This window comes from Eumetopias jubatus, unplaced genomic scaffold, assembly GCF_037043125.1.
Source record: "Eumetopias jubatus isolate StellerSeaLion01/CBP00866 unplaced genomic scaffold, mEumJub1_p1.0 scaffold_2, whole genome shotgun sequence".
NCBI lineage: Eukaryota > Metazoa > Chordata > Mammalia > Carnivora > Otariidae > Eumetopias > Eumetopias jubatus.
The window spans coordinates 69,383,591-69,404,738 of NW_028274808.1; the positions used below are offsets into that span (position 1 = coordinate 69,383,591).

The 21,148-nt window shown below is 36.5% G+C and overlaps 1 protein-coding gene across 1 annotated transcript in view; it reads right to left on the minus strand.

Moving 5' to 3' along the window:
• RXFP1 (relaxin family peptide receptor 1) overlaps positions 1-21,148 on the minus strand; it is a 93,198-nt gene that overhangs the window by 6,371 nt on the left and 65,679 nt on the right. The window contains exons 7-14 of the mRNA XM_028104361.2: positions 17,553-17,624; positions 17,395-17,466; positions 16,743-16,817; positions 9,318-9,389; positions 6,924-6,995; positions 5,789-5,860; positions 2,493-2,564; positions 1,541-1,612 (exon numbers count right to left, since the gene is read on the minus strand). Coding sequence (XP_027960162.2) covers positions 1,541-1,612; positions 2,493-2,564; positions 5,789-5,860; positions 6,924-6,995; positions 9,318-9,389; positions 16,743-16,817; positions 17,395-17,466; positions 17,553-17,624 — 579 coding nt within the window. The remainder of the gene's footprint in view (positions 1-1,540; positions 1,613-2,492; positions 2,565-5,788; positions 5,861-6,923; positions 6,996-9,317; positions 9,390-16,742; positions 16,818-17,394; positions 17,467-17,552; positions 17,625-21,148) is intronic.

A 21,148-nucleotide genomic window follows, 5' to 3' on the forward strand; every position in this document is an offset into this window, starting at 1 on the left:
CATTAGCATGGGATCAAGAGAATTAATCCATCTAAAGGAACTTTTATTGGATTTTTAGTGTTTACGTAGCTCCTATTTTTGCTTCAACTAATCTTTTCAGCCCTCAGGGGAAGAGGAAGCCAAATGTTTTCTCCTCTGGCTTCCGAGGCTTTTCTACTATAGAAGTTATTATGTGAGCTGTACCTGCCTGTTCACATGCTTATCTCTCGACCAGATTTTGGTATGTAATAAGGTGTCAATAAATATTTGTTCAGTTAATTTTTTCATCAATAGAGAGACCTCTCGTGTTGATGAGGACACTACCCAGATAATCAGTAATGACTACTGTGTTACCAGCAACACCAACACCATTTATTGAGCATCTTCTAGGTATCAGGAATCAACTCTCAGATCACCTCCATGAGCTAGTTATTAGCATCACCATAGGAGGAGATGAATCTTCAGTGGAGGCAAATTATGTGCTATGAAATTTTCTAATAAATGTAGAAATTGATTGAAGTTCAGATTAGATCTATTTGACTCTAACGCTATGTACTCTGGCAAAAATTATAAATTATTACAGTTTAGAGAGTTGGAGTAATACAAGATAAAAGCTTGACAATTACAATTACAGTATATTGTCCTGTTTTTAACTCTTGCTGCCTGAATCCTTTAGATCTGATATGGTTTCTGCCCAATTCAAGTCTGTTCCTTGAGTTGTTTCTTGGGTTTTATGAGGTATACCATTTTCTCCCAATAAACTCTGTTTGGCTTACATTAGTCCGAGTGTTATATGTTGTGTGCAATTAAAGAAACTTTTATAAGCATCTCTCTGAAGAGTTATGGAAAACAAAAGAAATGTCCTGCGTTAGACTTAAAATATAAGCAAAATTATAGAGTGGTGTTGGCTGACATGACACTTTCTAAATTGTTGAGACTTAATTACTCTGGCACGGAGATCATTCTAACCTCTGCTATAAGACTGCATTCAATTAAAGAAAAATGTTTCCAAAGCATGGAATCAATGGTACCATAATACACACTGTTTGAATGAAAGATTTTTCAAAGCTTGCTATTTTATCCATACACACTTGTTCCAATCATGTCCTGACATTGGCGGCAATTTTTACTGAGGAGGATTTCTCCATACTTTCCTCATTTACAGCAATTATTTACTTACAGTTATTTAGTGTTGCTTATATAAGTTCCTATTTCTTCATCTGGTAACACTTAGACAATGTGTGCGAATTACTAGCTCATCAGACAAATATCACTATGTATGAATGTTATCAGAGCTAAGGAGAGCTTATAAGACTGAGTGTGTTCTCTCCACACTCATGTTCTCTGACATTTAAAAAATCACCTTTGATTCTACCAAACCATGGAACACTAAAAATCATCCCATCCAATGGCAACACTTTAAGAATAATATTGTTTAGGCAAATGAGTCAGCGGAAAGTCTGATAGATTGGATGCATTGGGTATGGATGTATTAGCACAGTGCACATGGAAACATAAAAGATTGAAATCAAGGTGAAAAACAAGAAAAACATCTGCTTACATGTGAGAGAGATTCATTAGAGGTCTAAACATCCTTTGTTGGATATTTGAAATTTCAATTCCTTCTAGGCTGCTAAAAATATCAAATTAATTATCAAAATAACATATATTACAAGTGTGTAATAAAACGAGTTTTTGTGAAGGACAGTTTAATAAAATGCTGTCAGTTAACACCGATTGTGAACCAAACATTAATACTCAGCCTGCCCTATGCACTTACTTCCCCAACTCCTTTTTGATTCTGACATTTTACACAAATATCTCCTCCATTTGAATTTTTTTGATCCTTATAAATCATAACACATGCTTTGTGCATAGTAACTATTCAATAAGGGTGTGTGGAATAAATGAACACACATTATCTTTTAGATAATATTACAATAGCAGAGAGGTTTGACATTTTTCTAATAATTTTTAAATAATATATTTTTTCTAATAAGATGCCATTTTACTGAGAGAACATTTAAATTAAATGAACTGAAGCTTATATTTTAAAGGCAATTCTTAGACCATAACAGATTTGTGTGTGTGTGTGTGTGTGTGTGTGTGTGTGTGTGTGTGTGTGTGGTGTAAGTACTGATTTATATAATCTAGAATATTGCATCTTTGGGATAACAAGGGCTATAATAAAATCCTAGATACCAGTGTTAATGGAGAAATGAATATGCAGAGTTGCCTTCAGAAGATCAAAGCAAACAATCTAATATAAGCTCCTGGTGATTACAGAAAAATGTAAAATCATTAACTGATTTTTAGTTTATAAATATGTAAGATAAAACTTCTTGTTCATAGTCTAGTGAGCACTCATATGGTTTCGTGGTGTTTAACGCGTATCCCAGGAATAAAGTTTCTGATTTGAAAGAGTGTACAAATTTTATTTTATAAAATTTATTAGCTATTAGTATATAAATAACAATTTCATCATAAAACTATCCCCATAGGTATATACTTACAGAGACTTGAGTTTGACAAGATAATCAAATTGATCTGCTTGAATTTTCTGGATTGGGTTATGGGAAAGATTCCTGTTTTTTAAAAAAAGGCAGCAACAGGTCATTTCTAGAAACTGCTTAAGTAAAGAGAAAGTGTTATCTGTTGACCAGATTACTTTTAAACATTAACAAAAAAAGTGTAGTAACAGCACTTGCCTTACAGAGTTCATCAAATATTTAAACGAATTAATGGAGATAAAACACCTAGAATTGCGCCTGGCTCTTAATTAACACTATGATTTTGTTAGTGAGAGGGAGTGAAGACAACATAAGAATGAAAGTGGACTTGTCAAGAAATGGCTTTCACCATAGAATTAGTAGGGTGCTCTGCAAGAAACCACACATACTTCATCTTTTGCCTAGGATCTCATTTAGTTAAATGGAAAACAATCTCATTTTGTCAAAATTTGAACTGATGGAATCATCCTGAATATTTTTTACAATAAATCTTATGCCAAAGAGTGACATTTGTGCTAATGATTTGTGAGGCATGAAATGAAAAGTAAAAGGCTATAGCTGGGAACAAAGAGATAGAGACCAGAGTTATAGTGCAGCTCAATTTCGATAGAAAAAAATTTCAGAATCTTTGTAAAAAAAACCAAAAACCTTGAGACAAAAATCATTGATTAAAGGGAGCTTCTCAGGGCAAATTCTCTTAGAGAAATTTATTCTAGGTCAGATCGTTAGTTAAGTGGGGAAGCTTCTGGGAGGCAGTGATTGTAGAAAGAGAGGAAGAATGACAATGAAAATTGAGTTGTATAAAGAAATAAAGTGGACTCAACAGTCTAGGACTAGAAAGAAACTATCTGAACACAATACCGGCCATATATGAAAAGCCCACAGCTAACATCATCCTCAATGGTGAAAGGCTGAAAGCTTTTCCTACAAAATCAGTAATCAGACCAGGATGACCACTTTTGCTTCTATTCAACATAGTATTGGAAGTCTGGCCAGAGTAATTAGGCAAGGAAAAAAAAAGCATTCAAATTTGAAAGGGAGAAGTAAAATTATCTCTGTTCACATATGACATGATACTGTATGTAGAAAACCCTAAAGATTTCACACATATACACAGAATTGTTAGAACTTATAACTAAATGTAGCAAAGTTGCCAAATACAAAACCACTACACAAAAACTGAATGTGTTTTTATACGCTAACAATGAACAATCCAAAACGAAAATGCAAAAGGTAATTCAATTTACAATAGCATCAACAGAATCAAATATTTAGGAATAAACTTAACCAAGGAAGTGAAAGACTTGTGTTTGAAAATAAAATTTTGCCAAAAGAAATTTAAAAAGACACCACTAAAAGGAAAGACACTGTATGTTTATGGATTAGAAGACTTAATGTTGTCAAGATGTCAAACTCCCTGGGGCGCCTGGGTGGTGCACTCGGTTAAGCATCCAGCTCTTGGTTTTGGCTCAGGTCTTGATCTCAGGGTTGTGATCTTGAGCTCCTGGGATTGAGCCCGTGTCTGGCTCCACACTGAGTGCAGAGTCTGCTTAAGATTCTCTCTCTCCCTCCCTCCACTCCCATGCTCTCTCTCTAAAATAAATAAATACATGTTAAAAAAAAAGATGTCAATACTCCCCAAAATGACCCATTGATTCAGTGCAATCTCTGTCACAATCCTAATACTTCTGGCATAGAGAGAAAAATCCATTCTGAAATTTGCATGGAATCTCACAGGAGCTTGAATAGCTAAAGTAATTTTGAAAAAGAACAGAGCTGGAGGCTTAACACTTCCTAATTTCAAAACTTATTACAAAGCTACAGTAATCAGAACCGGGTGGTACTGTTACAAAGACAAGTATATAGACCAATGGAATAGGATAGACAGCAAAGGAATAAACCCTTGTATATATGGTGTCAAGACTGTTCAGTGGGGGAAAGGACAGTCTTTTCAACAAATAGAGCTGGGAAAACCAGACTGCTATCCACATACAAAAGAATGAACTTAGAACTTACCTTACATCATGTATAAAATTAACACAAAGTGGATCAAAGACCTAAATATAAAACTATAAAACTCTTAGGAAAAAAAACATAGGGGAAAAGCTTCAGGTCACTGGATTAAGCAATGATTTCTTGTATACAACACCATAAGCATAGGCAATGACAACAAAATAGAAAAATTTGACTACATGTAAATTAAAAAATTTTGTATGTCAAAGGAGACTATCAACAGTGTAAGGGCAATTTACTGAATAGAAGAAAATACTTGCAAATCATATATCTGAAAAGGATTTACTATCTAAAATATATAAAGAATTCCTACAATTCAACAACAGAAATCAACCCAATTAAAAAGATGGGCAAAAGACTTGAATAGACACTTCTCCAAAGAAGATATATGGCCAATAAGCCCATGAAAAGATGTTCAATATCATTAACCATTAGGGAAATGCAAATCAAAACCACAATGACATTTCACATCCATTAGGATGAATATAACCCCCCAAGATAGAAAAGAACAAGTGTTGTTGAAGATGTAGAGAAATTGGAACACCCGTGCACTGCTAGTAGAATGTGAAATGGTGTGGAAATCAGTGTGCTGTTTCCTCAAAAAGTTAACATGGAATTACCGTATGATCCAGCAATTTTACTTCTGGGGCTATATACTGAAAAGGATTCAAAGAAAGGTCTCAAACAGATATTTGTACACCCATGTTCAGAGCAGCATTACTAACAATAGCTAAAAGGTGGAAGGAACCCAAGTGTCCATTAATGGATGAATGGATAAACACAATGTGACATATATATATATGTATATTTACATATATATGTCACTATATATAGTGAATTACTATTTAGAATAATATTATGAATTAATGCTATTATTCAGAATAATATCCAGAAATTCTGACACATGCTACAAAACCTATGCACCTTGAAGACATTATGCTAAGTGAAATAAGCCAGTCACAAAAGGTCAACTATTGAATGATTCCATCTATATGGGGTACCTAGAATAGTCAAATTAATAAAAACAGAACAGAGATGCTGGTCAGGGGAGGTGATGAGGAGATATTGTTTAATAGGTATGGAGGTTCAGTTTGGGAGGATGAAAAAGTTCTGGAGATGGATGGTGGAGATGGTTGTACAACATGAATGTACTTAATATCACTGAACTGTACATTTAAAATGGTTAAAATGATAAATTTTGTGTTATGTATGTTATTACAGTTTAAAAGATAAAAGACATTAAAACAAACAAAGAAGTGAAACGACAAAATTAGTATCGGTCTTACAATTGTGAGAGCTCCTTCAGATCCTTAAATACTTGCGGTGGAAGATTTTCAATCTTATTACTTCCTAAATCCCTGGGGAAATAATTGCAACCATGTCATATCAGTTTCTTAAGACTTTATTCATTGTTCTGTAATTTGTTAGGAAATGATTATATAACTTTTTAACAGTGCTGTTAGTTACATTAATTACCAGAAGTCTAAATGTTTTAGAAAAGCGAGTGTAATGGGAAAATATAAAAATAATTTATCCCATTTCATCACTTCTTCAGAGACAAATGCTTGCTGATATTTTTTTATTTTCTAATTTAATTAATGTATGTGTTGTGCCTCTTTTCCCCTTCCCTTCATTCCTTTCTTCCTTTTACATTAGAGTAGGAATATGATTTGGAGCCTTAATTTTTGCACAGTTCAAACCCAAGTTGTTCAAGGGTCGACTGTAGTGGCTAGCCCAAACTTTAGCAAAATCCAGTTGAGAAAATTAATAGTAAAACATAAAAAAATTGTCTGAAGGACATGTACTTCATCCATTGCCCAACATATATTTTATTCTGATAATCAGCTACTATGTGCTCGGGCCATAAAGCTTTGGTTTATAGGAGCGCTGTTTTAATGCCCTTTGGAACTGGGTCACTGATCTTAAAAAAAGGACAGTATAGACAGTTGATTTAACTTATGTGTCTCTTACATTATTATAGGTTGGGATGTTATCCAAAGATGTCTAATTTCTTTGTGGATCCAAGATTATCTTTTATTTCCAGAATTAGCAAAGTATGTCTTTTTATCTTATAGTCTCTGAATCCTAACTCTTTAAGAAACTTAAAAACAAATGCGCTGTTCCTCTCTAGCAGTGGGACAGAGTGATGTAGGATGTATTTTATTTATTAAATTTACCCTGACTTTATTATTTCTTTGTAGCTATGTTTCCTTTATCTCATTTTCCTCAAATAGTTATTGTATATATGTATATATATTTTTTTAATGTGTATTTTTGTAAGCTATATAGAGTTCATTTATGGCTCAAAGTACATACAAATAATGCTAGGAAAAGAGATAAATATTTCTCAAATGTATAAAAGCATATATGTGTAACAAGTTTGAACTAAAACCATACAAACAAAAGTCTTATCAAACTTACAATTCATCTAGCTTCTGGAGAGGTGCAAAAGTATTTTGATTTAGGTGATTAATTTTGTTTTTCCTCATTACCCTGAAAGTGAAAAGAAAAATTTGTGGCTCCTTGAGGTAAGAGATAAATGAGTTTTTGGAGGGAAGATTAACAACCGGAAAAAAAAATAATTATATATAGTGCATTTTCACATCATGTATTTTTAGTATGGTTACTTACCCAGTCTAATTTTAGTTTTAAATTTCTCAAGTCTTTCAATGATGATAAAAATAAAATATTATTCAAATTTTTAAGTGAGGTAGGGAAGAACTCTGCAAGGGAAATAGTGAAAATGTGAATTCTTGAGAATACCGACTGAATTTCATGCACCGCAGAGCACCGAGAACTGGATTAAAGTCGCCTCTTCTTCAGTCCGCCTACTGCGTCTCTAACAGAATACCCCGCGCGCACGCGCCCAGTAGCACTCATACGCATCTGCTAGGTGATGCGACTTGGGGTGGAGTTGCCTAAGGATGTCTAATCTAAACTGGACCAATTCAGAAGATCTCTAGTTTGGGATGTTGAACCAGACTGTATGTAATTCCTTTTTTTTTTTTTTTTAAGATTCATTTATTTGACAGAGCGAGAGCGCACGAGCCGGCTCCCAGCTGAGCAGGGAGCCCCCGCTCTGGGCTCAATCCCAGGACCCTGAGATCATGCCCTGAGCCGAAGACAGATGCTTAACGGACTGAGCCACCCAGTTGCCCCACAGACTGTATGTATTTCTTGACCAGTACATTTCTGCACTGATCTCATGTATTATGAGCCAGCATAAAGGAGTAACTCATGGAAAAGTGTTAAAATCCCGTGGCCTGGGTGGCTCAGGCCATTAAGCGCCTGTCTTCGGCTCAGGTCATGATCCCAGGGCTCTGGGATCGAGCCCTATATGGAGTTATTTGCCCAGCGGGGAGCCGTCTTCTCCCTGTACCTGCAGTTCCCCTGCTTGTGCTCTCTTTCTCTCTGACAAGTAAATAAATAAGATCTTTTTAAAAAAGTCTTAAAATGTTTCCAATTCTTTAAATGTGTGATATTCTCAAAGGTTGGCCTTGTTCCATCTTGAAGTATTTATTTTCTCTCAGCTCTCCAAACCATTACCACCTCCTGCCAGTATCCCTAGACCAGAAAAGCACAAGCCCCTGCCAAGAGGGAACTCAAAAATGATTTCCTCACACAGAGGCTTCTTTAAGAACAAATAAAAGTAGAACAGCAAAGAAGTTGCAAGTTTTGGTCGATGTCCTTCAGGTGCAGTTTGGTTTCTTTTGGGCAGTTAGTAGGAACTGTTTTGCATGACTGATATAAAGCATCCCGCACCTGAAGACTGCTGAGCTCACTGTGCAAGAGTTCAAACATCTTAGTGGCTTGAACCCATTGGAATGGGGGATGCATATTGGAGGAAAATTTTTGTTGTATCAGTGATAGCTCTTGCATTGCCTGTACACAGAGGTCCTAGTATTATGTTTCTAGTATGGATTTCAAGATGGGTTCTGGGATGTTTCCAGAAGGATTCTAGTATAGTGGTTTTCAAAGTTTTCCCCTGGTAACTGCTCTTAAAAACATTGGGACATAACATACACCCACAGAACCCAAGACTCAAGAAACAGTACATTTAATTATCTGAACTGCATTCTGATACTTCTATTCAATTCAATTAAACTTTGTTTCATTAAAAAAGCAAGTCGGAAGACACCATATTGCTTTCATCACCCACTTGTGACTTTCAACCCACAGTTTGGAAAGCACTGTTCTAAAAGAATAACCCATAAATGAGGCAGTTGTGTTTTTATATTGAAAGAAGCTCCAGCCTCCTTCGCTTTCATGGAAAAATCAGTGTGAGTTTAAAATAGGCCAGAAAGACGTAAGGAGAAATTATACTCAATAACATTCTAAAGTTTATCCTGGTGTCCACAATTATATCTTCAGGGGTGTAGACATTCTGCGGTATTTTAAAAAATTCTGTTTGTAATTAACTTTTTTCCACAATCTTTACATTAATAATTTGCAAAGGGCAAACATTCTTACAGATTAAGACTAACTTAGTGTTTCTCAACTGAGATCCAAGGAGAGATTTTAGGTGGTCAATGAAAATTTCCTTCCATTAAAATGGGTATTATTTAAGTGTGAGAAAAACAGATCTCATAAATAGAGTACTGTTGTGATGATCCATGCATGTTGTGAATCTTGATGAAGCTTGGTGTGAACTTCAATAATTTTGCCAATGCACTTCAGTTTCAGAAAACCTCAAGTCATAAGTGAACATTTACCATAATTGCTGTGCATGTTTATGCTAACTTATGTTCATATAAATGATTAATTTTGTTTGTAAAGATATTTAACATCACTTCAAAAGGATAAAACACTACTTACAAAACAGTTAAATTACTGCAGGAAACAAAAGTCAAATTTCTTAAATTATGGATATGGTTGCCTTCAAAGTCCCTGAAACATAAAAACAAAAATGATGAAGCTAAATTTTAATCATAGAAATAAATTGGTCAAGAATTATTTGCTTTCTCATAAAATATCTTTTTTTCCACATGCTGTTTATTTCATATAGATTCCCACATGTAGCCACTTACATAAGAGCTGAAATAATACATATATGTACTGCTTCTTTTTCTGTGTTCATAGTAAAAATGTTTTGAGTCACATCTGTATCATATGTTCATATGGGTACATATGTTATCCTGAGAAATGTGAAGAGAATGAGAAGTCAAATTAAAAAATTTGTTATGATAAATATCCACTTCCTTACCAGATATTTAATAGCGATATGTGTTAAACATCTGTCTACACCGCTCCCTTGTGGTATATTCAATAAACTCATGTCCTTAAAAAATGACAACAACAAACAACAGAACATGTGTCTAGACTTACCAATGACATTTCTCTAAGTGGTGTGACCCTATTTGCTACAGAAGTCTGCAGAAGATTCTAATATTGCTGCAGAAGCTCCTGCTGTCAAAACAGTGTTTCACCTCTACGTCCCTTGCCTAAACACACCCTAGGAAAAATTCTCAATAACCTTTTACCACTGAGAACACCATTGTTTGCTTTATTATATTGCCACACAGGCCACGCTGTCCTTGGCTTTCCAACTTCCAGTTCAGGGAGATGCATAGAGACCCTACTTATGCTCCCTTGCTGTGTGATGCTGTCACCAGCAGGAGTCTGGTCTGAGAAGTAAAATGTGTCAAAAAACGTATATTTTAGTGTCTCTTCTTTATGGTGATCATGAAGGCATTCTTTTATTGTCCCTCTTTTGTCTTATCATTAGGTTTATGGTGGAAGTTTGTAGAACAGAGAGTTAGCCAAGGTTAGGGATATACTTTCAGGAGTAGGTCCTTAAATCTGTTCTGTCTACCCCAATACTTAGTTTTCTGGTCACCAAATAATATAGAGCTATTCAAGAACAATTGTGACTAAGGTATATGAGCTGAAGTGTGACACAGGTATGAAAATCTGCCAGGGAAACATGGGTAACATTAAAAGAAACACCTATATTCTACTGGGTAGGCTACATCTGGAATAGTCAGTTCTATTTTAGGCATTGCAATAAAAATAGACTTTGACAAATCAAGGCATATCTGAACAATCTGGAAGACCAGGATGTAAGGGGCCTAGAAATCAAGTCAGTTGAAGAAAAGGGTGTATTTGTAATAGAAAGGAGCAAAATAAGAGAGCTAGATTTGAAGTCAGGCTGTAGAAGATATCATAGTTGCATCAGGTTGCAACATTAGATTTACTGGATGAAGGACACAAAATATTTCAAATTTCAGCTCGCAATCTAGTGTCCAGAGAATAATCTTATTATTGCTATTGATATTTAGTAGAGGCAATATACCACAACTCAAGAATTTTGTAGACAGGATTTCTGTACTATATGGAATATTGTATTAAGTCTTAAATCTTGATTCTAGATCATCCTTCTAAAGAAAAAATTCTACTGTCCTATGAAATTGGAAACTAAGTACTTATAGTACTACTTTTTTTGGTCATTAGCTTTGGTCAAAACTTCTGGTCTCTCACAATATATATTGTCAGTGACAGAGACCATCCATTTCTTTCCTCTTTTATTGCTGTTACCGAGAATCTACCACCAGGTGGTGATGCTTTCTTAAGTCTCACAAAGTATCCATAGGTGAGCTGATAGTTTTTCTTGTTAGTTACTATTGTAACATCTTTTTTCCTAGTAAACCAACAAAAATATTTAAGTTTTAATTTATATTTATATATATATACTTATATAAGTATATATATTTAAGCATTAATTTACTAATTTGTAAAAATCAGTAGGAGGCACACCTCGAGGCATCATTTAGGGACTTTTGATTAAATTGTCAGTTTAGGTTAATTTTGAGTTCATTTTAACCTTTATTGGGAAATTTATTTTTGCTTTCTTCCTAAAATGAGAGGTTTTAGTCCTTGATACACAGGGATCCGGTTTGAGGCATAAACTTGAAAATTTGTTTCTTTGATCTGAAGAACAACAGTAACAACCCCCAAAATCTTGCCTGTTTCTTCTCAGCTTCCTCTCTTATCCCCTAGTGGCATTCTAAACATGCAAATCTCCTTAACCTCTACTTCCTCCCCCTACCTTTGAAACATTTCTGACTCCTATTTTAAGGAGAAAATTGAGGTGATGAGGCAGGGAGAACCCCCAGACCTACTCAACATCTACACACTTACCTGTATATGCACCTGGTCTCCTAGTCTCAAGAGGAAGAGTTGACCCTTCTCCTGTTTTAAGCTAATCCCTCCATCTGTTTCCTTGAGTTTGGTCTATGTATGTGTATGTCCTAAAATATATGATCAATTTTGGTGAATGTTCTTTGGACGTTGTTTGCTTTCAGGTTTATATCTATTAGAATTAGGTGCAGGTAAGTCTGGCAGATACCCAACCATAACAGCATAAATACATAACTACAGTTTGGTAGTCCAGGGCTAATTTGGTAGTTTCACAAAGTTGTTTCATGTTCACTTTTTACATGCCCTTGTCTTCATGGTCCGGGATGATGCTAAAGCTTGAGCCATCATATCCATGTTTTCTGGATAAGGAAAGAGAGGAAAAGCCTGCCTATTTCTCCTTAGGGATATTTCCCAGAAGTTCTACACTGTACTTCGTCCACCTTATTCACTGGAGCTTAGTCATGTGGCTATATCAAGATGTAGGAAATCTGGGGATGTCGTATTTTTGCTGGGCACACTGCTGTCCCAAATAGATCAGTTCTGTTATTGAAAAGGGACATTTCAGTTTGATATACATAAATTAGAGTTAGCTCATTAGTTATGTTATTTAGTTCTTCATATTTTTTTTGTTACTATATCAATTATTTGGTGCATATATATTTATAATGTAATATCTTTTGTGAGAAATTGCACACTATAGCATTTAAATGTCCTTCTTAGTGTTGTTTAATGAAAATTGGCCAGAATTTTGTATACTTCGATAAAAAAATGTCTGTTTTTTTGTTTTTTGTTTTTGGTTTGCATCTATATGGAATACTTTAGACCAGTCTTTTATTTTTGATCTGTCTTAATCACTTAGTTATAGTTGTGGGCTTTTTTTTGTAAATAGCAATGAATTAGGTTTTGTTTTGTGAGCCAATGTGAAGATCTCTCTCTCTTTTTTTTAAAGATTTTATTTATTTATTTGACAGAGACACAGAGAGAGAGGGAACACAAGCAGGGGGAGTGGGAAAGGGAGAAGCAGGCTTCCTGCAGAACAGGGAGCCCAATGCGGGGCTGGATCCCAGTACCCTGGGATCATGACCTGAGCCGAAGGCAGATGCTTAACCATCTGAGCCACCCAGGCGCCCCCTCTTTTCTTTTTCTTTTTTATTTTTTTTAAAGATTTTATTTATTTACTTGCGAGAGAGAGAATGAGAGATAGAAAGCACGAGAGGGAAGAGGGTCAGAGGGAGAAGCAGACTCCCTGCTGAGCAGGGAGCACGATATGGGACTCGATCCTGGGCCGGGACTCATGACCTGAGCCGAGGGCAGTGGGTTAACCAACTGAGCCACCCAGGCGCCCTCTTTTCCTTTTAATAAGTAAGTTAAACCTGCTTAAGTGTACTGATATGACTAATTTAGCTGACTTTAAATACCAGACTTCAGTCTGCTATTTAAAAATATTACCACATGGTTTTTATAGGTTAAAAAAACTCTCAACAAATTAAAAAAACTTCCTTTTAATCTTTAGAAAGGTTTGTATATTCTATTGGTTATCTTTATAACTTTACCCAATACATCGTATCTTCTCTTTCTTAGAGAATAACAATACTTATTAATTTCCTATTATAATTTTTATTATAAGCAATGATAAAATGAGAATATGTTGTCTTCCTTTCTGCTCCTCTACTTTTCTCCCACCATATGATTTTGGTCAGTTATATGCTTTTTATTAATGTTTGCCTTAGGAATATCAAATATCCACATATTGGTAGATTTGTTGGTTTTAAGTGATGTATTTTGATTCCTGGATATTTTTCTTTATAGTTCCATGGTTATCGCTTTATTCATTTTGAAACTGTTTACTTATCTAAGATTATTATGTCTTCTTGCTGAATTGACCCCTTTATCATTGTGTGATATCCCTCTTTATCCCTGGTATAGTCCCTGTTCTAAAGTCTATTTTTTCAATATTATTTTGTAGATGATAAAGTTCCTTCTCATCCATGCCAAGAGAGCAATGTTGTTTTGTGGCTTTCGGTATCCTAAGCATAATCTTTGTTGGAACAGGATCGTAATATATGTACTCTTTGGTGACTTTTTCTTTATAATTCATATTACGTTCTTGAAACTGAGCCATGTTGATTGAAGTAGGGCTAGTTCATTCATTCTAAATGCTGTGTGTGTATCACATTTTATTTTTCCATCTGGGTCCATGTCTTCCAGCACCTTGCTCCATAATGTATCTTATCGTTTTCTATAGTTTCAAATTCTTCATATTAGCTTCTCTTGCCTATAAATAAACCTACTTTGTCTCCCATCAAAATAAGTTTAATTTACTCTCTTGATCTTTAGTTCACCTTTGGCTATTGCCCCATCTGTTCATGGGCTTATTTACTACTTATATGTCTAACTTTTTGAATTTCCAAACTTCTATTGTGGTGTTTACAGTTTTCATTTTTTGCTTTGAAAGAACTATAACAAAGGTTTTAATCTGTTGTCTGTCGTATGTCTTGCAAGCATATTATCCTGGGCTGTCATATGTCTCTTATTTTATGCATATTTTTCCACTAAATCAGTTAAATAATTTTTTTTTACTAACACATCTAACAGATTTTTCAGTTTATACTTTGCTAAATAAAAGTTCATGTGCAAGGTAAAGGTATTGTGATTAGTTTTAAAATAAATGAATATTTATAAAGCAAAAATTATTATTACTAGCATTAAAATTGGGATAATACTGGGCGCCTGGGTGGCTCAGTTGGTTAAGCGACTACCTTCGGCTCAGGTCATGATCCTGGAGTCTTGGGATCGAGTCCCACATTGGGCTCCCTGCTCGGCAGGGAGTCTGCTTCTCCCTCTGACCCTCTTTCCTCTCATGCTCTCTATCTCTCATTCTCTCTCTCTCTCTCTCAAATAAATAAAATCTTTAAAAAAAATAAAATAAAATTGGGATAATACTATCAGGAATGCATATGAGATGACTTGTTTGGGTAGTTAAAATTTAAAGATAGTAACTTTAGTGATGAAATTGTAAAAAGTCTGCCTCTTTAGTAGTAAATCTTTTTTTTTAGATTTATTTATTGTATTGTGAGAGAGAAAGAGAGCTGGCATGTGGGAGCGGGGGGAGGAACAGAGGGGGAGGGAGAGGGAGAAGGAGAGAGAATCTCAAGCAGACCCCGCACAGAGCATGGAGCCCAACCTGGGGCTCGATCTCAGGACCCTGAGATCATGACCTAGCTGAAACCAAGAGTTGGACGCTTAACCAGGGGTGCCTCTGTGGCTCAATTGATTAAGCCTCTGACTCTTGATTTCGGTTCAGGTGGTGGTCTCATGGTGGTGGGATCAAGCCCCATATGAGGCTCACAGTTCAGTGGGGAGTCTGCTTGGGATCCTCTCTTCCTCTCTCACTGCCCCTCCCCCAACCTGCACACATGCTCTCTCTCTCTCCAAATAAATAAATCTTAAAAAAAATAAGAGTTGGAAGCTTAACCGATTGAGCCATCCAGGTGCCCCTTTAGTAATAAATCTTAATTATTTAAAAGCACCTGGGTGGCTCAGTTGGTTAAGCATCTGCCTTTGGCTCAAGTCATGATTCTGGGGTCCTGGGATCCAGCACTGTATGTGGCTCCCTGCTCAGTGGGGAGTCTGCTTCTCCTTCCTACCCAACCCCCCAGCACAAGCATGCTCTCTCTCTCAAATAAATAAATAAAATCTTAAAAAAAATAAAGTTTTATCTGAGATGTATATTTGGCTGTCTTTTTAAAAGCAAAGGAAATGCTTATTAATGTATGGCATAATATCTCCTACATTTGCTTCTGGTCTCAGCGCATGAATTTTTAATTGCTAATTTACTTGTGTAAATATTAATCAATTTTGCTTTATTACTAAGTTTGGATTACTGAGCATGTAATAACTGTTTAATGTGTTTATTTGAAAAAAATTTAATTACAACAAAGGATATTGAACTTAATTTGCCCTTTTCTTGAATACTTTAGCTTGTCAACAAGGGGGGCTACTATGCTGTCATACCAAGACGCCCCCTGGACTCAGTAATGATTCTGGGGATGTTTGTCTTCCTCTAAATAGTTCCAAACTAGTGTGTTTTGAATTATTATGTCTGTTTTTTATAGCATTTCCCACTCTTGCTTTACTATCAAGTTGAGAGTTGTCACTTCACACTAATGTTTTGAACTTATCTTTCCCCTCTACTTTTTTTTTTTAAAGATTTTATTTGTCTATTTGTCAGAGAGAGAGAGAGAGAGAGCGAGCACAAGCAAGGGGGTAGCGGCAGGCGGAGGGAGAAGCAGGCTCCCTGCTGAGGAAGGAGCCCGATGCAGGACTCGATCCCAGCACCCTGCGATCATGACCTGAGCCAAAGGCAGATGCTTAATGACTGAGCCACCCAGGTGCCCTTTTCCCCCTCTACTTTTAATCTGGCTCTTCTACTCTGCTGTGAGCTTAGAAATCAAGCAACAAACAAAACTTCTGAGACTTTCTTACAAAATGAGAGACAGCAGAAGTTTTCATATAATACTGTGTATGTGGTTTATTGAATAAACTTTCAAATAGTTATTTTGGTTACTTATTTCTTCATTTTTACCTGCATTTTAAATAGACAAATTTACTGGGTAACTGAGCTCTGAATAGGTAGAGTGATACTTATTACCATAAGCAAAGTTACTGTAAACATTTCCATGAAACATATTCTATTGTGATTAGACTTCAAAAATAAATTCTAAGTATCATATTCCCATGAGGCAGAATTTAGGAATGAGACTAAAGTGTCTTGGTCTTTCTGTATCAAATTATTAGGTGAAAACAGACCGACAGAAGGAAGGAAGAAAGAGATGTTCTATAGCTGCTGGACATCCCTTCTGTCTTTCTTCTTCCTGCCTCCAAATTTTTTTGTGCACGTGGGAGGTGTTTTATCTTGGCGAGAGTCTAGAGGAGTTGGTTTAGACAATGGGCACGTTTAATAACAAAACCATGCTAAAGTAATTTGAGGAAATGTGATATGACATTAACAACCTATCATTTTTAAAAACCTAATATCCAAAATGAACTAGGCAAAACCAGGAAAGTTAGCTGACTTCTTTAAGAAAAGGTTCATCAACTTACAGCCAATGCAGTCTTGGCATGTGCTGGCAAAGAGGTTTATCTGGTAAATGGATGAGGACGTTATTCATCAATGCTCTGAAAAAGAAACGAAAGAAAAGAAGTCACATTTTTCTGGTTCTTTTCTCATCTTAAGTCAAACATGGTATTATCATTATCCTTTTTGAAACCACCAAAATCTAATAAGTTAGTTGTCTTCTCTTTTTTTTCTGTAAGTCTTGTTATATTTAAGTGCTTGTTAGTAATAAAATTCGACAAATGATAGTTGTCAAATGGAGGAAGCAGCAATGTTAGTAACTGAAGGAAAGCCTGTGCCCTTCAAAAGTGGGTAGTGAGAAGGAGTTGATTTTCGATTAATGTTATTTTTCTTTACCAAGATTAATACAGGGCAGTAATGGTGTGCTTTAGAATATTTCAATAAAACATGCCAGTAATTTAGTTTTGATGGGCTGATGTCCTAGAAGACAGAAGATCTTATAAAATCATTAAAACTACAAAATAGCCTCACAGAATATGATTAAAAGATGGTTGGTACTTGGAAAGGCTTTTGGGGGCTTTAACAATTCCATATTTAATGCTGTTGAACTTAAAGCAGTCATTTTTTTTCATGTCTTTTCCTTCAATTGAAATATTTGCTTTAATTTTTAGTACTTACAAGAGAATAAGAGAATTTAGTCCATAAAATGTTAGTGGGGAAATTCGACTGAGGTGATTATCTTCAATTATCCTGCCAGCCAGAAGAAAAAATTGATTCATTTATATATTTAGAATATAAAAACTAATACTATAAAATGCCACATAAATTAAACATACAGCCATTCTAGTCTGTGGAGATCTTCAAAAACACCCGGCTTCAAGAAAGTTATTCTGTTATGACTGAGATACCTGAAAAAAGAGAAATGACTCCAATAAATGTGTTACCTTCTTTTTTCTTGATTTTTTAAAGATTTTATTTTTCAGTAATCTCTACACCCAACGTGGGACTCAAACTCACAATCCTGAGATCAAGAGTCGCGTGCTCTTCTGACTGAGCCAGCAAGGCGCCCCAAATGTGTTACTTTCTTGATATCTTACAATAAGGAAAGGAAAAACAAGAATCATCCATCTTAGATTTTCTTATATGCTATTCTCATCACACCTTTTCCCTTCTTTTGGGTCTCTAAAAGGTCTTTGTCACTTACCTTTTTATGTCTAGATTTTAGTTCACCTTTAATCAATCAATCACTCTATTCATTCATTCACCTATGCCTTTACTCATCAAATTGTTTTGCGCACCTACTCTGTGGCACTATCATCCCTTTCTCTGAGGGGCTTTGAGTCTAGAGGGAAGACAGAATATGAACAAGTTATTATAGTAACGTGGGGAAGAGAGAGAAGTTTATAAGGTATGGTTGTTCTGACATTGGAGCGGAGAATTTGGCTTTGTTGGGGGTGGGGAGAGCAGAGTGTGGAGGAGTCAGGACACAGAAGCCTTTACTAAAGGGGGCACAATTGGATGAATGGAGATTTGGATGAAGATGTCATTCGCAAAACAAAGAATGGGTAGGAGTTCATATAGGCAGAGGAGATTGCTTATGCAAAGGCAAGAGGTCAGAGAGAGAGCCACAAGTGAGGGGATCACCAGGCATTTCAGTGCAGCCTCACCATGAAGGGGCTGGGAAGAGAGACAGAGGATGACCCTGGGAGGCAGGTGGGGGTCTGTTCTGGGAAAAAAGGACATTGCATGCCTTACCAAAGAGTTTGACCCCACCTTACCTACCCAACTTTACTTCTTATGCTTCTTCAGAGTGAACCAACTCTGTTCTGTTACGTGGATCTTGCCCTCCCTTCGTGTTTATTCCTACCTCAGTCTCTTTAGGACAGCAATGCACTGCGTGACTCTGCTGTCAGCTTGAGTCCTGGCTTTGCTACTTATTAACAGTGTGACCCTAAGGAAGCTGTTAACTTCTGAAAGCCTCAGTTTCCCCAACTCTAAAATGGAGGTAATATTAGTACCTGCTTTATTGGGTTGTGGTAAGATTGGAGGCAATGTATGACATAAGCACTCAGTACATATTTATTACAACAGCACCTCTGTTCATGCCTACAATTCTGATTTCTTTCCTTTTCTTTTTCCTCTCTGCCTATGATTCATATGCAAGTTTTAGTTGAAATTTTACTTCCATGGATACATGGACCACATTGATTTCTCTCTTTTCTCCATTCTGACAGTTTTTAGAGTTGACATCTTACAAAATTTCTCCTGCCGGCTGTCTCCCCTGTCTCCAGAAAGTTTGACCTTTGCTTAGGGATAGCAAGAGATGATGCCCCGTATTAGAACCCCTTCTTTCCCTCCCCTGTAAACTTGGAACCCCATTTAGGCACAGGAAGGTTGTAGAATAACTACAACACTTTTCATGACCACCTCAGGGCTCTCCTTTATTTATTTATTTATTTATTTATTTATTTATTTATTTATCTATTTACTTATTTATATTTATTCATTATTTATTTATTTACTTGCTTTTTCTTTCAAGATTTTATTTAAATTCAAGTTAGTTAACATAGAGTGTAGTATTAATTTCAGGAGTAGAATTTAGTAATTCATCACTTGCATATAACACCCAGCGCTCATCCCAACAAGTGCCCTCCTTAATGCCCATCACCCACTTACCCCTCCTCCCACCCCCCTCCCCTCCAGCCACCCTCAGTTCCCTACAGTTAAGAGTCTCTTATAGTTTGCCTCCCTCTCTGGTTTTATCTTATTTTGTTTTTCCTTCCCTTCTCCTCTGTTCATCTGTTTTGTTTCTTAAATTCCACATATGAGTGAAATCATATGGTATTTGTCTTTCTCTGACTGACTTATTTCACTCAGCATAATACCCTCCAGTTCCATCCACGTCGTTGCAAATGGCAAGATTTCTTTCTTTTTGATGGCTGAGTAATAATCTATTGTGTGTATATATATATACACACATTTTCTTTATCCATTCCTCGTTTGATAGACATTTGGGCTCTTTCCATATCTTGACTATTGTGGACAGTGATGCTACAAATATTGGGGTGCATGTGCCTCAGGGGTCTCCTTTTAAAGCCAATAGCAATCCCCTAGGTACATTTGACCCCCTCCCATATCCTATACCCCTCTGTTTAGCCCAGTCCTCTTTATTTTCCTGAGTCATCCTTCATTGCTCCAGACCCCAAATGGTCACTCATTTCAGTGAATCTTTTTTTTTAAGATTTATTTTATTTATTTATTTTAGAGAGCAAGAGAGTGAGAGAGAGCATGTGCATGCACAAGGGGGAGAGGGGCATAGGGAAAGGGAGAGAATCTCAAGCAGACTCCGCTCTGAGTGCAGAGCCCAGTGATGCCAGGCTCGATCCCACGATCCTGAGATCATGACCTGAGCCAAAATGAAGAGTCGGACGCTTAACTGACTGAACTGCCCAGGCGCCCTTTTCAGTGAATCTTAATAGCAGTTTTGATCTGAACAACACAGGTTTAGGATTTAATTAAGTAACTTCTTTTCATCATTCTTTAATTGTTGTGTGCATGCTGGTTTTGTTTCCCCGCCCTAGGTCATAAGCTTCTGGGGTGCAAGAGGCATGCCTCTCTCTAAGTGGTAGCGTAGCCCTTTTCCTGAAACATTAGGGTGTAAGCTGCTGGAAGGCAACCTGTCTGACTTATCTTTCTATCCCACCTCCCCGTGGTGTCTAGCTGAAAAATTTACACACTCTAAGGGCTAATGAATATTTATGGAAGAATGAAAAGCAGGAATCCAATGATTGTCACTGATAACCTGGAAGTATGTAACAGCTTTTTTTTTTAATTTTTTTTTTAAAGATTTTATTTATTTATTCATGAGAGACAGAGGAGGAGAGAGAGAGAGGGAGAGAGAGAAAGAGGGAGAAGCAGAGGGAGAAGCAGGCTCCCAAGGAGCAGGGAGCCCGATGCGGGACTCGATCCTAGGACCCCGGGATCATGACCTGAGCCGAAGGCAGACGCTTAACGACTGAGCCACCCAGGCACCCAGTATGTAACAGCTTTAACATCCAAACAATATTCCAGTGCTATGAGTAACCATGGAAGGAGATGGAGGACCCTTTAAAATTTGTGGTACTAGTCTTCACATCCGTTGAACTTTATACCAAATCTGGACTGTCTTTCACATCCATTGAACATTAAACCAAGCAAAAGTTTTGAACAGATTCATGGGGGATTGGAGAGAAAGATAGTCAGGAGTCTCGTGGGAATGAATCCAATATGGACTTTGGGTGATTTGCCAAGACAGGAAAGAGCCGGGTGGGCTAGAAGGGTGGAGGACTTGGCAAAAGTGGTTACTCTTAGGACATCGAGTCTCCAGGGCCCTTCTTCCATTTTGCTGGTGAAATGATTAGATAGCTTTTCCTCAGTCTCAAACCCTCATGCC